General features: G+C 43.2%; 1 protein-coding gene across 2 annotated transcripts in view; it reads right to left on the bottom strand.

Annotated features, from left to right (window-relative positions):
* Positions 1–14,530, bottom strand: part of LOC139273193 (E3 ubiquitin-protein ligase pellino homolog 1) — a 46,873-nt gene that overhangs the window by 3,701 nt on the left and 28,642 nt on the right. For both annotated transcript variants that reach the window (XM_070889768.1, XM_070889766.1), the window contains exons 3-6: positions 9,119–9,248; positions 5,282–5,383; positions 523–720; positions 236–424 (exon numbers count right to left, since the gene is read on the bottom strand). In XM_070889768.1, the coding sequence (XP_070745869.1) occupies positions 236–424; positions 523–720; positions 5,282–5,383; positions 9,119–9,248 (619 nt within the window). The remainder of the gene's footprint in view (positions 1–235; positions 425–522; positions 721–5,281; positions 5,384–9,118; positions 9,249–14,530) is intronic.

The raw sequence follows: 14,530 nt of genomic DNA on the forward strand, positions 1-14,530 counted from the left end.
GAATAGACATACAATCATTCCAATACACAGTTGGTTCAAACAACTTGTAGCAAATAAAAAAGGACTCTTATAGTTCCCAATGGATTGGAGTTCTTGATTTTAAAATACAAAGTTATCATAAAAATGTGCAGATTATTCAAGTTTTAACTGCAGACTTCATCAGGTCAATGATTCTATAAAAAAGTCTCACAATTCAAGTGTCAATATATTTTTGAGAATGCTCCTGGGACCTTACCATTCGTCCTCGTTGTTGTGCCGACCTAGTTTCTCTCAGGGTAAAAACATTGCCACAAACAGATATTTCTCTCCAGACTCCTGGCTTGGAATCTTCTGTAAAACCAAGTCTTGGATGCATAACAAGGACGCCATTTGTGGTTAAGCCATCCATTTGACCATCAGGCGTTTTCCATTTGGCAGCCTTCTCCTGAAAGGAGGTGGAAAAAAAATTAAGCTTGCATTGGGGCAAAAGCATTTCGAACCCAAACACATTGCAGTCAACAGCTTACTTTCCATCTGACTTACTCCAAGGAAAATATTCTTAAATGAGTCAAATCCAGCTGCATATATCCTGGCAGTGTAGGGAAGATTCCTTTCGCATATAATACGACATGCAAATCGGGATATGGTGCTCTGAGCGGACTGAGTGTCGGCATTACTCTGACTTCCAGGTACAGTGTCGGTCACCACAAAATCAATCGGGCTTTCGGTTGAACGGCCAATCTAACACAGAACAACAAAAATATTTTTGTTAAATATAATTCTCCCCATCACCATAGTCTTCTCCAGTATCATTTAGAAAACTTGCTGGTGTTAGATGGTATTGACCAATATGCAAGGTCACTAGATTATCTCTAAATAGTTCATATACTGAAATGGAGTGGTGGGGCTGAAACTTAATTGAGTACTCAGTTTTCCTTAAATGTTTGAGTGGGGAGAAATCATACTTGGACTGGGGAGGTGGACTGGGAAGTGTAATATATTAAAAATAAAAATAGACAGCTACTAACCAAAAGCTAGTACACATCTCAAATTGTCATTTAAAAAAAGCCTACAAATATTGGAAATTAAACAGGATTGAAAATGGTGAAAATATACAGCAGGAAAATCAGCATCTGAAAGAAAGACAAGTTACATTTCATAGAATCCTAGAATGGTTACAGCACAGAAGGAGGCCAGACCCATCGAGCCCGGGCCAGCTCTCTGCAAGAGCACTTCAGCTAGTCCCACTCCCTCGCCCTTTCCCCGTAGCCTAAAGGGTACAATTCTAAAGTGGGGTGCGTGAACAAAGAGACCTGGGGTATATGTGCACAAATCATTGAAAGTGGCAGGGCAGGTTGAGAAAGCGGTTTAAAAAAAAAAAGCATATGGGATCCTGGGCTCGACACCATCCAGGACAAAGCAACCCGCTTGAATGGCATTCCATCCACAACCTTAAACATTCAGTCCCTCCATCACCGACATACCATGGCTGCAGTGTGTAACATCTACAAGGTGCACTGCAGCAACTCACCAAGGCTTCTTCGGCAGCACCTCCCAAACCCGCGGCCTCTACCATCTAGAAGGACAAGGGCAGCAGGCACATGGGAACACCACCACCACCTCCATGTTCCCCTCCAAGTCACATACTATCCTGACTTGGAAGTATATTGCCGTACTTTCTTCGGCGCTGGGTCAAAATCCTGGGACTCCTTCCCTAACAGCACAGTAGGAATACCTTCACCACACGGACTGCAGCAGTTCAAGAAGGCGGCTCACCACCATCTTCTCAAGGGCAATTAGGGATGGACAATAAATGCTGACCTTGCCAGCGACACCCACATCCCATGAATGATTAATAAGAAAATATAGGCATAGACTACCAAAGCAAGGAGGTTATCATGAACTTTTATAAAACTAACACTGGTTTAGCCTCAGTTGGAGTATTGTGTCCAATTCTGGGCTCCGCACTTTAGGAAGGATGTGAAGACCTTAGAGAGGGTGCAGAAAAGATTTACAAGAATGGTTCCAGGGATGAGGAACTTCAGTTATGTGGATAAACTGGAGAAGCTGGGATTGTTCTCCTTAGAGCAGAGAAGTTTTAGAAGAGATGTGAGAGAGGTATTCAAAATCATAAGGGGTCTAAACAGAGTAAAGAGAAACTGTTCCCATGGCAGAACGGTTATGAACCAGAGGACACAGCTTTAAGGTGATTGACAGAAGAACCAAAGACAACACGAGGAAAAACTTTCAAAAGGGGAATTGAATAAGTAGGTAAAGTGAAAAAAATTGCACGGCTGTGGGAAAAGGGCAGGGGAGTGGGACTAGCAGAAGTGCTCTTGCAGAGAGGTGGGTATGGGCACAGCGGGCCAAATGGCCTCTTTCTGTGCTGTAACCATTCTATGATTCTATACGATTCTAACTCTGCAAATATGTTTTCCCTTCAGGTACTTAGCTAATTCCCTTTTGAAAGCCACGATTGAGTCTGCCTCAACCACCCTTTCAGGCATTACATTCCAGATCCTAACCACTCGCTACATAAAAAAGTTTCTCCTCATGTTGCATCACCATAGATGAACTTATTCACAGACTTCATAAACCAACAACTTGATCTGGATAATGTTCAGGTTATACAACTTTCTGGAATCTTTCATAGACTCTTCCCTGGAAGTGCAACCTGCTGTACTTCAACTGCTTGATTTCCAACCAAAGACAAGTGGGCATTGGAGCTATATTCTCTTTGACCTTGAACTCTTGTGTGTCAAAATCAAACTAGATCTGATTTCACTGGTAGTATGCAAGGAATCAAACACTCAGATTGTTTTCATGCAACATAAATGTTACAATTTGAAAGTCTCCCCAATCTTTCATCCCAGAGATGAGAAGGGTGTCCTATGAGGAGAGATTTAGTAGATTGGGCATATACTCTCTGGAGTTTAGATGAATGAGAGGTCATCTCATTGAAACATACAAGATTCTGAGGGGGATTGACAGAGTAGATGCTGAGAGGTTGTTTCCCCTGGCTGAAGAGTCTAGAACTAATGGGCATAGTCTCAGGATAAGTGGTTGACCATTTAAGACTGAGATGAGGAGGAATTTCTTCACTCAGAGGGTTATGGAATTCTCTACCCCATAGGGCTGTGGATGCTGAATCGTTGAGTATATATATTCCAAGGCTGAGACAGAAACATCTTTGGAATCTAAGGGAAATCAAGGGATATGGAGGTTGGGTAGGAAAGTGGAATTGAGGTTGAAGATCAGCCATGATCTTATTGAATGGCGGAGCATCCTCGAGGGGCCATATGGCCTACTGTTGCTCCTATTTCCGATGAACTTATCTTCTTTCTATTTGTGCTCACAGCAACAGTGCAGTCGATAGTCAGGTTCATGTCTTGCATGAATTGAATCTGATACACTGTGCATGCAGTGAATAATTAACAATTATCTTTTCCTCGTTATTAGTTAAAAAATGTATTAGATGTCCATTATACTCAACATCCCTATAGATCTGGAAAAAAAAATGGACAGACCACATATTTCTGACTAAACTACAAATCACAGTTATTGTAAGATAAATTTATATAGAAGTAAAATAAATGAGCAACTTCACCAGTAATTTCAACAGTGAACACCAGAGTAAAGTATTTTGAAATTCTTGGAGTTCTTTTTCAGATTCCTTCAATCAAGTCTTATGATGCTACGTTGCCCCCCCCTCAGAGTTTCATCTCATCAGTGACATGGACAACCGTGAACTAAATATATACCAAAAAGCTGTAGCAGATAATCTAGTTTTGATAGCGTCCAATGCCTCTGATCAAAAGCAGGTCTTTCACAATAGACAAGCACCTTTGATGAAACTGAAACGTCACAACATCCTGGTAATCATTACTTGTTATTCCCAACACCTGGGTGTGGGGCGGGGGAGCAGAGAAACAACTATCTTCATTATCTAAGGAGTTGCTAATTACATCTGGCATACCACACCCCTTACAAATGTCAGAAACCAGAGAGATGTTCTGTGCCATGAACATGTAGTGCCTTCAATCAAAGTTGTGTATTGGTCTACCTACAGGCTCTTAAGATGAAAAGGACAAAGGAAATCTTAACTGCAGCTAGGCCTTCCATATTAAATGTTTCAGCCCAGTTAATTCATATGAAAAGATAGAATATATATATTTTACATGATTCAGGACTGAGCCAGTGTCTGTCATACATAATAACCCCTATTTGCTATCTCCAACCTTTGAGAGTTTGGAACTGGTCACTTATTGCATAACGTTGGAAGACAATGCAAGTAACATTGTTGGGTATCATCATCATCATCATAGGCAGTCCCTCGGAATCGAGAAAGACTTGCTTCCACTCTTATCGAGAGTTCTTAGGTAGCTGTACAGTCCAATACGAGAACCACAGTCTCTGCCACAGGTGGGACAGATAGTAGTTGAGGGAAGGGGGTGGGTGAGACTGGTTTGCCGCACGCTCGTTCCGCTGCCTGCGCTTGATTTCTGCACGCTCTCGGCGACGAAACTCGAGGAGCTCAGCGCCCTCCCGGATGCACTTCCTCCACTTAGGGTTGTTTTTGGACAGGGACTCTGAAGTGTTAGTGGGGATGTTGCACTTTATCAGGGAGGCTTTGAGGGTGCCCTTGTAGCATTTCCGCTGCCCACCTTTGGCTCGTTTGCTGAGAAGTAGTTCAGAATAGAGCGCTTGCTTTGGGAGTCTCGTGTCTGGCATGCGAACTATGTGGCCCGCCCAGCGGAGCTGATCAAGTGTGGTCAGTGCTTCAATGTTGGGGATATTGGCATGGTCGAGGACACTAATGTTGGTGCGTCTGTCCTCCCCGAGGATTTGTAGGATCTTGGGTATAAAGAGCTAGTGGCAGGACATACAACTTTTAAAACTTTATCGATGACAAAATATCCTACGAAATTTGATTTTGACTAAAGCTAAAAATATACATATGCAAATACTTTAATCTTAATAGCAAATGATGGTACCAAGATTGCAGTGCATTAAGTGATATAAACTTTACTGGTGAGCAACCGCAGAAAGGCTGCTGTTGCCATGAATTGGGTGACAGTCCCGAATTAAGTCCGGTATTTAGTCCGAGCTAGGAAAGGGAGATCACTTGGTTTATGTTGTGAGTATGACGACTAAGTGCCCATAAGTGTGCTGGGACTTAACTTATTTGGATTATACTCATTTATGGGGTTGAAGAACACTCATTATGTTTGCAGTCACATTCAAATGTCTGCAGTTTTATATAAATAAAACATTAAAGCTTTTATAAAGGAACACATGTTACCTGAAACATATCTGTATTGTTGTCATGTGTATATTCTACCACCACTGTCTGAGCACGGGACAGTGTATATGAAATACTGTGTTGGTCCTTGTTGCTTATTGCCTATTTAAAAAAGAATAAATTATTCATTAAAAGGAAAATGAGGAAACTAAAAACATTTCCAGCAAATAGATCTACTTTTGTGCAACCTTTCAAGACAGCTCAGACATTCTGAATGTTTACAGTAACAATCCATTCCTGCTAAACTAGAACACCCCGTGCTGACCCAAGAACATCACCACTACTGTGTCAGTTGTAGCATCTCCTTCCACACTGATTATAATGAACTCGGGTCCATTGGGGAAATGGTTGGAGATTGCAATATAATGACCCATCAGCTTCAATTCAGTCAACAGCTGCCAAATGTCACAGCATAGTAGTCATCAGCTCTTAATCATTTGTGCTCATTCCTTGCATTTGAACTGAATTTTTGAAAATGTTAATGAAGGCTCTCATGTTTTCTTTGGGGGCGGGGAGAATGAAAAGAGAGGAAGGGAAAATCAGAGGCAGGAAGACCCTGGTGCCTATAGTCCTGAATTAGGCCTTCATGATTGAACTCCAATGGCTCTGGATGGTCTTGAACCCTATGTGAAAGTGATTTATCCTTTCGTGGAAGGACCAGAATTTCCAATGCTATTTAAGAACAGCTCTATCAACTCGTTCCTTTCCCAAATTGGGCTTCAGGGCATTGCTGTTATGCACAGAGCTGAGACAGAGGAAATAATTGCATCTAGTCAATAAGTATCGAATGCTGATTTAATCAAAAGGAGGGCATCATAGCCAACCTTGATCCTGTCCTCATCAGACATGCTCACCAGCCAGTGGTCACTGGATTGTTTCCACTTCTAAACTCAGGGATGCTGAAGCCAACAGTCGGTTAGCTGTTGTGCTCTATGACCTTGGCATGCGCCAGGGACTTTACTGATGTTCATTTTTTGGTGCTATTGGGCATTACACGTTTATCCACTGAACCAGCAGGGAATCCCAGGGGGAGAAAATTAGATTGAATCCATCAGTTTACTGCATCAGTTTCCACTCCCTCCAAAAAACAATGCTGATGCAGGAAAAGCTGAAAAGTTTGCGTAGTGTCTTTAAAAAGCACATCACTCCTTTCCTTGGAAAACCACCCACATTTAATGTATGTGGCACCATGTAGAGAGTGAGGAACATTCCAAAAAAGTCAGCTCATTTTACTTTCAAGTCAGCATTACTAATTAAACTGGGAAAAGAATCACTCTGATCACTGAATTGTAACAAGTGACAGATGTTCTTCAATAAGCATACATTCAAACCAAATTTAAAAAAGATTTTAAAAAATCAAATTTTACAACACATTTTCTGAGCTAGTGTGCAAATTGAGAAACAAAAAAGGTTTAACATACAAGGTTATTCACAGTAATTTACAACTGTGGGCAGCTGCCTCCAAACAGCAGCCCCCCCCCCTCCCCCCCCCCACCAATCCACGGAATTCCTATGTGTACTCTTCTCCGTTTATTCGGTGACATTTGAGTTCCTATTTTGAATGTCATTTTTTCCCTATCTTTTTTTTCTGGTCCTGATCCTTTTGCTCTACCACAGAGAGTAAGTACACCACAGAGGTTTTGCCCTAGGCTCAGAAATTGCTATAAATGTTCTACCATTGAAAGTGATGTACACGAGAACACTACAAGTGTCATCATCCATCATAGGCAGTCGCTCAGAATCGAGGGGGACTTGCTTCCATTCCCAAGGTGAGTTCTTTGATGGCTGAACAGTCTGATACGAGAGCCACAGACCCTGTTACAGGTGGGACAGACATTCGTCGAGGGAAGGGGTGGGTGGGGCTGGTTTGCCGCGCGCTCCTTCCGCTGCCTGCGCTTGGCCTCTTCGTGCTCTTTGCGTTGAGATTCGAAGAGCTCAATGCCCTCCCGGATGTACTTTCTCCATCTTGGGCGGTCTTCGGCCAGGGTCTCCCAGATGTCAGTGGTGATGTCGCACTTTACCAGGGAGGCTTTGAGGGTGTCCTTATAACGTTTCCGTTGTCCTCCTTTGGCTCGTTTACTATGAAGGAGCTCCGCATAAAGCACAAGTGTAGTATTTGAATGAATATGAAATAAGACTTGAATGTTGTAAAGAAAAGAGTTTTTCTTCCTTCCATAATGTATTAGCAGCTTCAGCGAAGATCCACATGAAGTTCCATTGTTGCTGGCCCCCCTCCACAGTATAAATGGAGTGATGTGGCCACAGCAGGAACCAGTTCAATTCTATAATACAGAAGAGGCATTGCAGTGGTCCTATCCCTGAAAGTCAGGACAAATTTCACCTGCCAATTACTGACCTATCACAAATCACCAGCAAAGTGATGGAAGAAGTCATAACCATTGCTATCAAGCAACACCTTTTAACCAGTGCTCAGTTCAGGCTCCGTCAGAGCCACTTGGCTCTCTATCTAGACACAGCTTTGATCTAAACAGGCCGCAAGAGCTGAATGCCAGAAGGAAGCTGAGAATAGCTGACTTCAATTTCAAGACTGCATGTCACTGAACAGGTCACAGAGTCCTAGCAAAACTGAGGTAAATGTATAAACACTCCAGTGGCTGGAGTCATTCCTGACACTCAGGAAGATGGTTGTAGTCGTTATACCCAACTAATCATTACAGCCTCCAGACAACTCTACCAGTGTGCGTCATTGCAGGGTCCCCAGTCCAACTATCAAAGGTCTTCCCTCTATCATAAGGTCGGGAGTGGTGATAATCACAAAATAATTACCACTCCAAGGCACACCACACAGTGGCGGTGCGGCCCTCATCACCAAGTCACATCTAGGTCTTTTCCCCTCTACTCTTCCATCAAGCATCTCACCTTATTCTACCCTTCTTGCCTCTCAAAATCTTCCACTGCCCCGTCCCATCCAGTTTCTCAGCAATAACCTCCTTCCTTTTCTCCCGCAGCCTCTGCACTAAATAACTGCTTGCTGATTTTAATCCCCATCTCAACCCACTTTGCCCTCTCTTCTGATTTCACCAACCTCCTGTACTCCCTGAACCTCTTGTTCCCCTCAACCATGCCATCTTATGGGTAACCTCTCTACTCCCATGGTTTTGATCACAGACACGACCATCTCCAACCACTTCCTTGAAGCCCTCTTTACCCGCATCCCTCCAATCCCTGCCAACCCCACTTGCTTCTGCATCAAAGACTGAAAATTCCCCCTCCGAATTCGCTTACAATTGCATTTACAAACTGCCAATTTTCTAACTTTTGTCCTTCTATTCACCATGATATTTCAAAGCTGTCAATCTCCTCCATCACACTCTAACCTTCACCTTGGGACCCTTGTACTAAGTAAAATTATTGCTCTCCATTTCTGGCTGCTCCTCTTGCTTCATTCCTTCACGTCCATGAAGTGCAGATTTGAACGCGTCTGGCACACAACTGGCTTAGCCATCCATCGTCAGAAGTGGCTGGATCACATCTCTCTGCCAACTCTCCTCTGCCAACACTACACTCTAATCCAGAATCATCATGGAATTCAAAAGATAACACCCAGTTTCTTTTCTCCACTACAAACTATTTCATTAAACCCCCCCCTCCTGTGTCCCTTATGCCCTCACCTCCAAGTGTAAAGCCCTCATGGAATTCTTTATTACAGAGCTGGAGACAATCTGTATTTCCCGCATCCCTCCTTTCCCTTTCAAAGCAACCAAGTCCACAAAGAGGTAACATTTTTGTTTGGTCCATTTTGTGTCTCATGTTCAAACTTAAGGGTTCAGGATAAACAAGGTTCCAGTCTGGAAATTGCTGGTTTCAAAGACATACCTTCTCTGCCTGAGGTGTACAGGTGACATGCACTGTACTAGGTTTCACACCATTCGGCTTTGGTCTTTTAAATAAAGCAAATCTGCTTTTTCTTCGTCCTCGGTCTCCATTTGGCAGAGATCCGTTGTACCTTATGGGATAGAAGAAATTCAATACTGAAAATATTGTAGTCTAATTAAATATTTAGAATTCTAAATAAGTCTTAAACTCTGGTTACTTTAAATAATTAAACCCTCTACTGCTTTCAGGACAAGTTTCATTAGTTATATTAACACTCTGAATGCCAAAACTTGATGATACAGGTGCTTTTGTTTCAGATGATTAGACCAAATTTCTCACTGAAGGTGTTACAAGTTCTACCAGCAAAGCAGTGCATGAAAACAGTTGAGCAGTGCATCTATTACCATAATCACCAACATACAAGTTATTTATCTGAAAATACTATCAAGGCATTCTGCCTCAAGAGCGAAGATCAGAAGTCAGGCCAATCCACATCCCTTACGTGCCTCCCATAATCAGAATCGATCACCTCACAGCACTTCTGCGTGACTGATGTGCTGTCAACAGCAGATGTGCAGTTTTTTTCCCCACCATCAACTACACACATATCAATAAGCAATGGCATTGCAAGTCGACAAAAGTATGGAGTATGGATTTATGACTCAGTTGTTGGATTAAACATTACCTGGAGCTGGACCAACATATCTGCATAACTAGAGTCTTCATTTCACATTAGAGCTCTTCCACCTATTGAGTCCAGAACCGATAAACACAAGGGGGGGGGGGGGGGTGGGGAGTGCGCGAACAGTGCATAGAGGTCATTCTCCCAAAAGGTGGGGTGGGGGGGGGAAATTGGCTTAGTTCCATGCCTTTGTAACCTCTATACTTGACTATTCCAACTCCTAACTGGCCTCCCAAGTTCTAACCTATGCAAACTTGAGGTCATCCAAACCTCTGCTGCCCGTGTCCTAACTCACACCAAGTCCCATTCACCCATGTGCTCGCTGACCTACACTGACTCCCAGTTAAGCAATGAGTTGATTTTAAAATCCTCATCCTTGTTTTCAAATTCCTATCTTAATTTTCTCCAGCCCCACAACCCTCCAATTCTGCCCTCTTGAGCACCCCTGATTATAATCGCTCAACCATTGGTGGCCATGCATTCAGCAGCCAAGGCCCCAAGCTCTGTAATTCCCTCCTTAAACCTCACCACCTTTCAACCTCTTTCTTCCTTTAAGACAATCCTTAAAATCTACCTTTTTGACCAAGCTTTTGGTCATCTGCCCTAATATCTCCTTATGTGACTCGGTGTCAAATTTTGTTTTATAACGCTCCTGTGACGTGCCTTGGGACATTTTACTATGTTAAAGGTGCTATATAAATACTAGTTGTTGTTGTAAAAGTATTTTTGGATGAGTGAAAAGAATGGGACAGGTAGGAAAAATTACTTACATTTTAGGTATCAGTCACCATTTTCCAGATGATGTGAAACCAGAACATCGACTCTCTGTGATCTCAGCTGATCTGTATAGCATTAGATAGGAGTACTACCCTACCCAGGGATTCTCCAGTCTTTAGTTACAAAAATGTCTCAAGGCATAAGGAGATCCCTGTCCCATTACTTGTAAAGCAACTGACTACAGGAAAGTAAAAAAAAAAAATGATTGCTTACATTGCAAAATTATAGTTTTAGCTACGCACTGCCACCTTCTGAAGTTAAGGAAGGTCACAGGACATCATGATTTAAAAACCAGCATGTCCAAATTCTTGGACGTACTAATTTACCTAGAGCAGTGAAAGCGTACTCTGGAACATAGGAAGCAAAGGCTTACCTGCAGTAGTGGTCATGCCCATGCTAGTGACCATCTAAAACCAAGGTGGTGGACTGGCAAACCCATGGCAGGTCTCCACCAAAGTCACCAATATCAGTTGCTAGATGTGATAGTATGATCACTATGATCGTATTAAATGGCAGAGCAGGCTCAAGGGGCCGTATGGCTTACTCCTGCTTCTTATGTTCTTGGGGGTGGGGGGTAGAAGGATGGCGAAAAAGAATGGTTTCTGTCCTAAAAAAAAATTTCGGGAAAAAAAAGAATGGTGTACCTAGTCTCTTCTAATTGCTATCCTGTAGTGAAACTTGCAACTGAGATGCAAAAATCATGCAAAAATCATGGGTGCAATCACATGTTCTAATGCATATTAGTGCTCCAATCACACATTGTAGATTTGTCAACCCCCACTGATGTTTCAAACTACACAACATATGACACTCAAATGCTAGATCCTTTAGTTACTGCTTAGGTATGAATTTGCTCATGTCTTAGCCACAATATCTTTCAACAAAACTTCTCATACATTGAGACAGAGGCTTCAATAATCAGAAGGAATAATACCAAGCCAGGATAATAACCGTAACAGCACAAAGCCTGGAACTTCCTTGGTGGATCAGCTCATTAAAAGGTAGTAATTAGTTGCCATATAGATGAGGAAATTTCCCACTATGCTCCTTCATTTGTACAGAGTTAATCTCACTCAAGGTGGAGGTATGGGTTCTATAATTGACCAGTATTCCTGGGGAGGGAAGGCAGTATCAGGCTGGGTTCCACTTTCTGACTATCATCTAGGCTCTGCTGGAAGTATATGTATGTAGATATGGGCAATCAATAGAGACTTAGCTTGGGATAGATGTGGGCATTAAAATTTGACAAAAGGCATGGATGAGTGTTTCAGCAGCCACTGACAGAGGGGACAACACTATGGGCCCAAGTTTCCACATGATTTGCGCCTGATTTTTAGGAGCAACTGGTGGAGAACGGACTATCTTAGAAATCGCAATTCTCCACATTTTTTTTTCTGCAGTTCTAGTCAGGTAGAACAGTTCTACTTTGGAACAGAATTTTTTCTTCAAAAGGGGGCGTGTCCGGCCACTGACGCCTGATTTGAAAGTTTCCACAGTGAAAATGTACTCCAAACTAAAGTAGAATGGAGCCAGTGAAGATTTTTGTAGAACTGAAAAAACCTGTTCTACACATTAAAAAATCAAGCGCAGGTTACAAATTAGGCGTCCAGAACGAGGTGGGGGGGGGGGGGAGGGAACTCATTAAATTAGACAATAAATCCTTATTTATACTTCTACAAATATTATACAAATAAATCCAACCTGAATAAACATTTATAAGCCAAGAAAAGATTAAATAAACCATCTTCCTACCTGTGTGAAAGTGCTTCAGCCAGGGAGAATTCTGCAGCCGTTCGTGCCGCTGAGCGGGAGGGGGAGAGAGAGAGAGAGAGAGAGAGAGAGGGAGAGGGGGAGAGAGAGAGGGGGGGAGGGAGAGAGAGAGAGGGGGGGAGGAAGAGAGGGGGAGGGGAGCGGGTGTCGGGTCGGGTCTGGTCGGCGGGGGGGGGGGGGGGGGGGAGAAGCGGGTGTCGGGTCTGGTCCGGAGGCAGGGGGGGGGAGCGGGTGTCGGGTCCGGTCGGGGGGGGGAAGCAGGAGCTGGCCGTGGGAGGAGCCTTATTCACGCAGCCCCAGTGAGGCCATTCGGCCAGGGCTAGGGGCTGCGTGCTTCGGGCCCCTCCCACACAGTTCGGCGCCTGGAGCTACTGCACTTGCATGCCCACTGTAGCGCGCATGTGCAGAGGTCCTGGCACTGTTTTCAGCGCAGGGACCTGGCTCCGCCCCCCCCCCCCCCCACAGCTCGTGCTGGCTGCGCCGAGGGCCAGAGGACCTGCAAGTAGGTGGAGAATACCGAGGATTTTTTTAGGCGCCATTTTAGGCGCGAAAAACGGGCGCCCAGCTCGGAGGGGCGCCCGTTTTTTTTCTTGTGGAAACTTGGGCCCTATAAATCTAGTCTTGGTGATGGATAAGATGTGGGATTTGATGCTCAATGTAGGACTATAGAGAGGATACCAAGGTTGTACAATATTATTTCAGCTAGAACCAACAGCTGGGGTGAATGGAACTGGGGTGAGAGTGCATTTTTTCTGGTGGTAGCTGCACAGAATAGCTTGTTGGTTTTAAGCTAAATAAAATTCTAGTTCATCCATGACATTATATTGGACAAACAGCTGAACAGCACGGTAACCTTAATGAAGTAAGTGATGGAGGAGAAATGGATGCCAGGGCTGAATTTGCAGCCCCTACAGGCACAAAAGTGTGCACATGCCCATAGGGGCCTCACAAGTTCCGGATTTAGCCATGCGCTGTGCATGCACCGAAACCTGTGATCTGTCAAGGATCCTCCATACAGATTGAACGAATCGGACAGAAATAGGCATTCACTGGGGATTGGGCTAATTTGCCAAACTTCCGCCCAGCGAATGCCCTTGAAATTCTTACTCCTGGTTAAAAGCAGGCATAAGGCTTTCTTTTACCAGCGTAAGAGTTTAAAAAAAAAAAAAATTTCCCCTCCCCCACTCATTTATATATTTAAAAACCCTGTCCATTAAGGCAAGTTTATTTTTAGCCCCATTACATTTTTTTAAAAAGTTCAAAAATGGAGGTCCTGTGCAGCAGGCTCACCAGCTTTGAAATGGTAAAACCACGCATACACAACATTTTGAATGAGCCACACAGTTGGCCGCGTGTCCCCAAAAAATGTAAGAGGGAACATTGCGTGCCAGTGCAAGAGATGGCAACCATAGGGCGGCACTATCGCTCCTCCTTTAAGGGCATTCTTCAACCAAGCTTTTGGTCACCAAAAATGGGGGATGGGCAAAGGGAGGGAGAGGAGGATGAGGAAGCTGAAAAATAGGCCGAAATGGGATTTGGACGTTAAGGGGTACACCATCACCACAGCGATTTGGCTGTGAAAACCCATTCTGTTTAGTCAGTTGTTAAACAGACTTCCACTGCTGATGAAGCAGTGCATACTTTTGAAGATGACAACAAAACCCTACACCAAATCTTAAACGTCATCATTTAGATAAAAACAAGATATCATAACCCTCTCCAGCAAAAAAAAATGTTTTATCTATCCTATTCATTTTAGAGGGGAAACCTGTATTCTACTGCATTTTCCAAAATAATTCTCGGTGTTTAAATTAGGAAATCTATACATTAAAGGGTATGTCTCAATCCATGATCTATGTTTTGGAGCTAAAAAGTCTGTTAGCCTCACAGAAAAACAGGTATTCTGTTAAGTTATTTTCAATAATATGAAATTTAAATGCCATCTTCTAATCCTACTCATCTCACCACTGCAGCCAAGATTAGTGATTTCACAGAAAATTGGTGGCCAGATATAGCCTGCAAATCTATTGTGTAGACACGTAAACCCCAGGAATAAGGATCATATAAACAGGGACATACATACACCTGCTTCGCCTTTTAAGTTTACTTGGCAATTCATGTTAAAATACTTCCTCTTCATATCAACTATCTGGGGTTTCTTCCTCTTGTCTAATGCTAGTTTA

Source organism: Pristiophorus japonicus, chromosome 9 (genome assembly GCF_044704955.1).
Source record: "Pristiophorus japonicus isolate sPriJap1 chromosome 9, sPriJap1.hap1, whole genome shotgun sequence".
Classification (NCBI taxonomy): Eukaryota; Metazoa; Chordata; class Chondrichthyes; family Pristiophoridae; genus Pristiophorus; species Pristiophorus japonicus.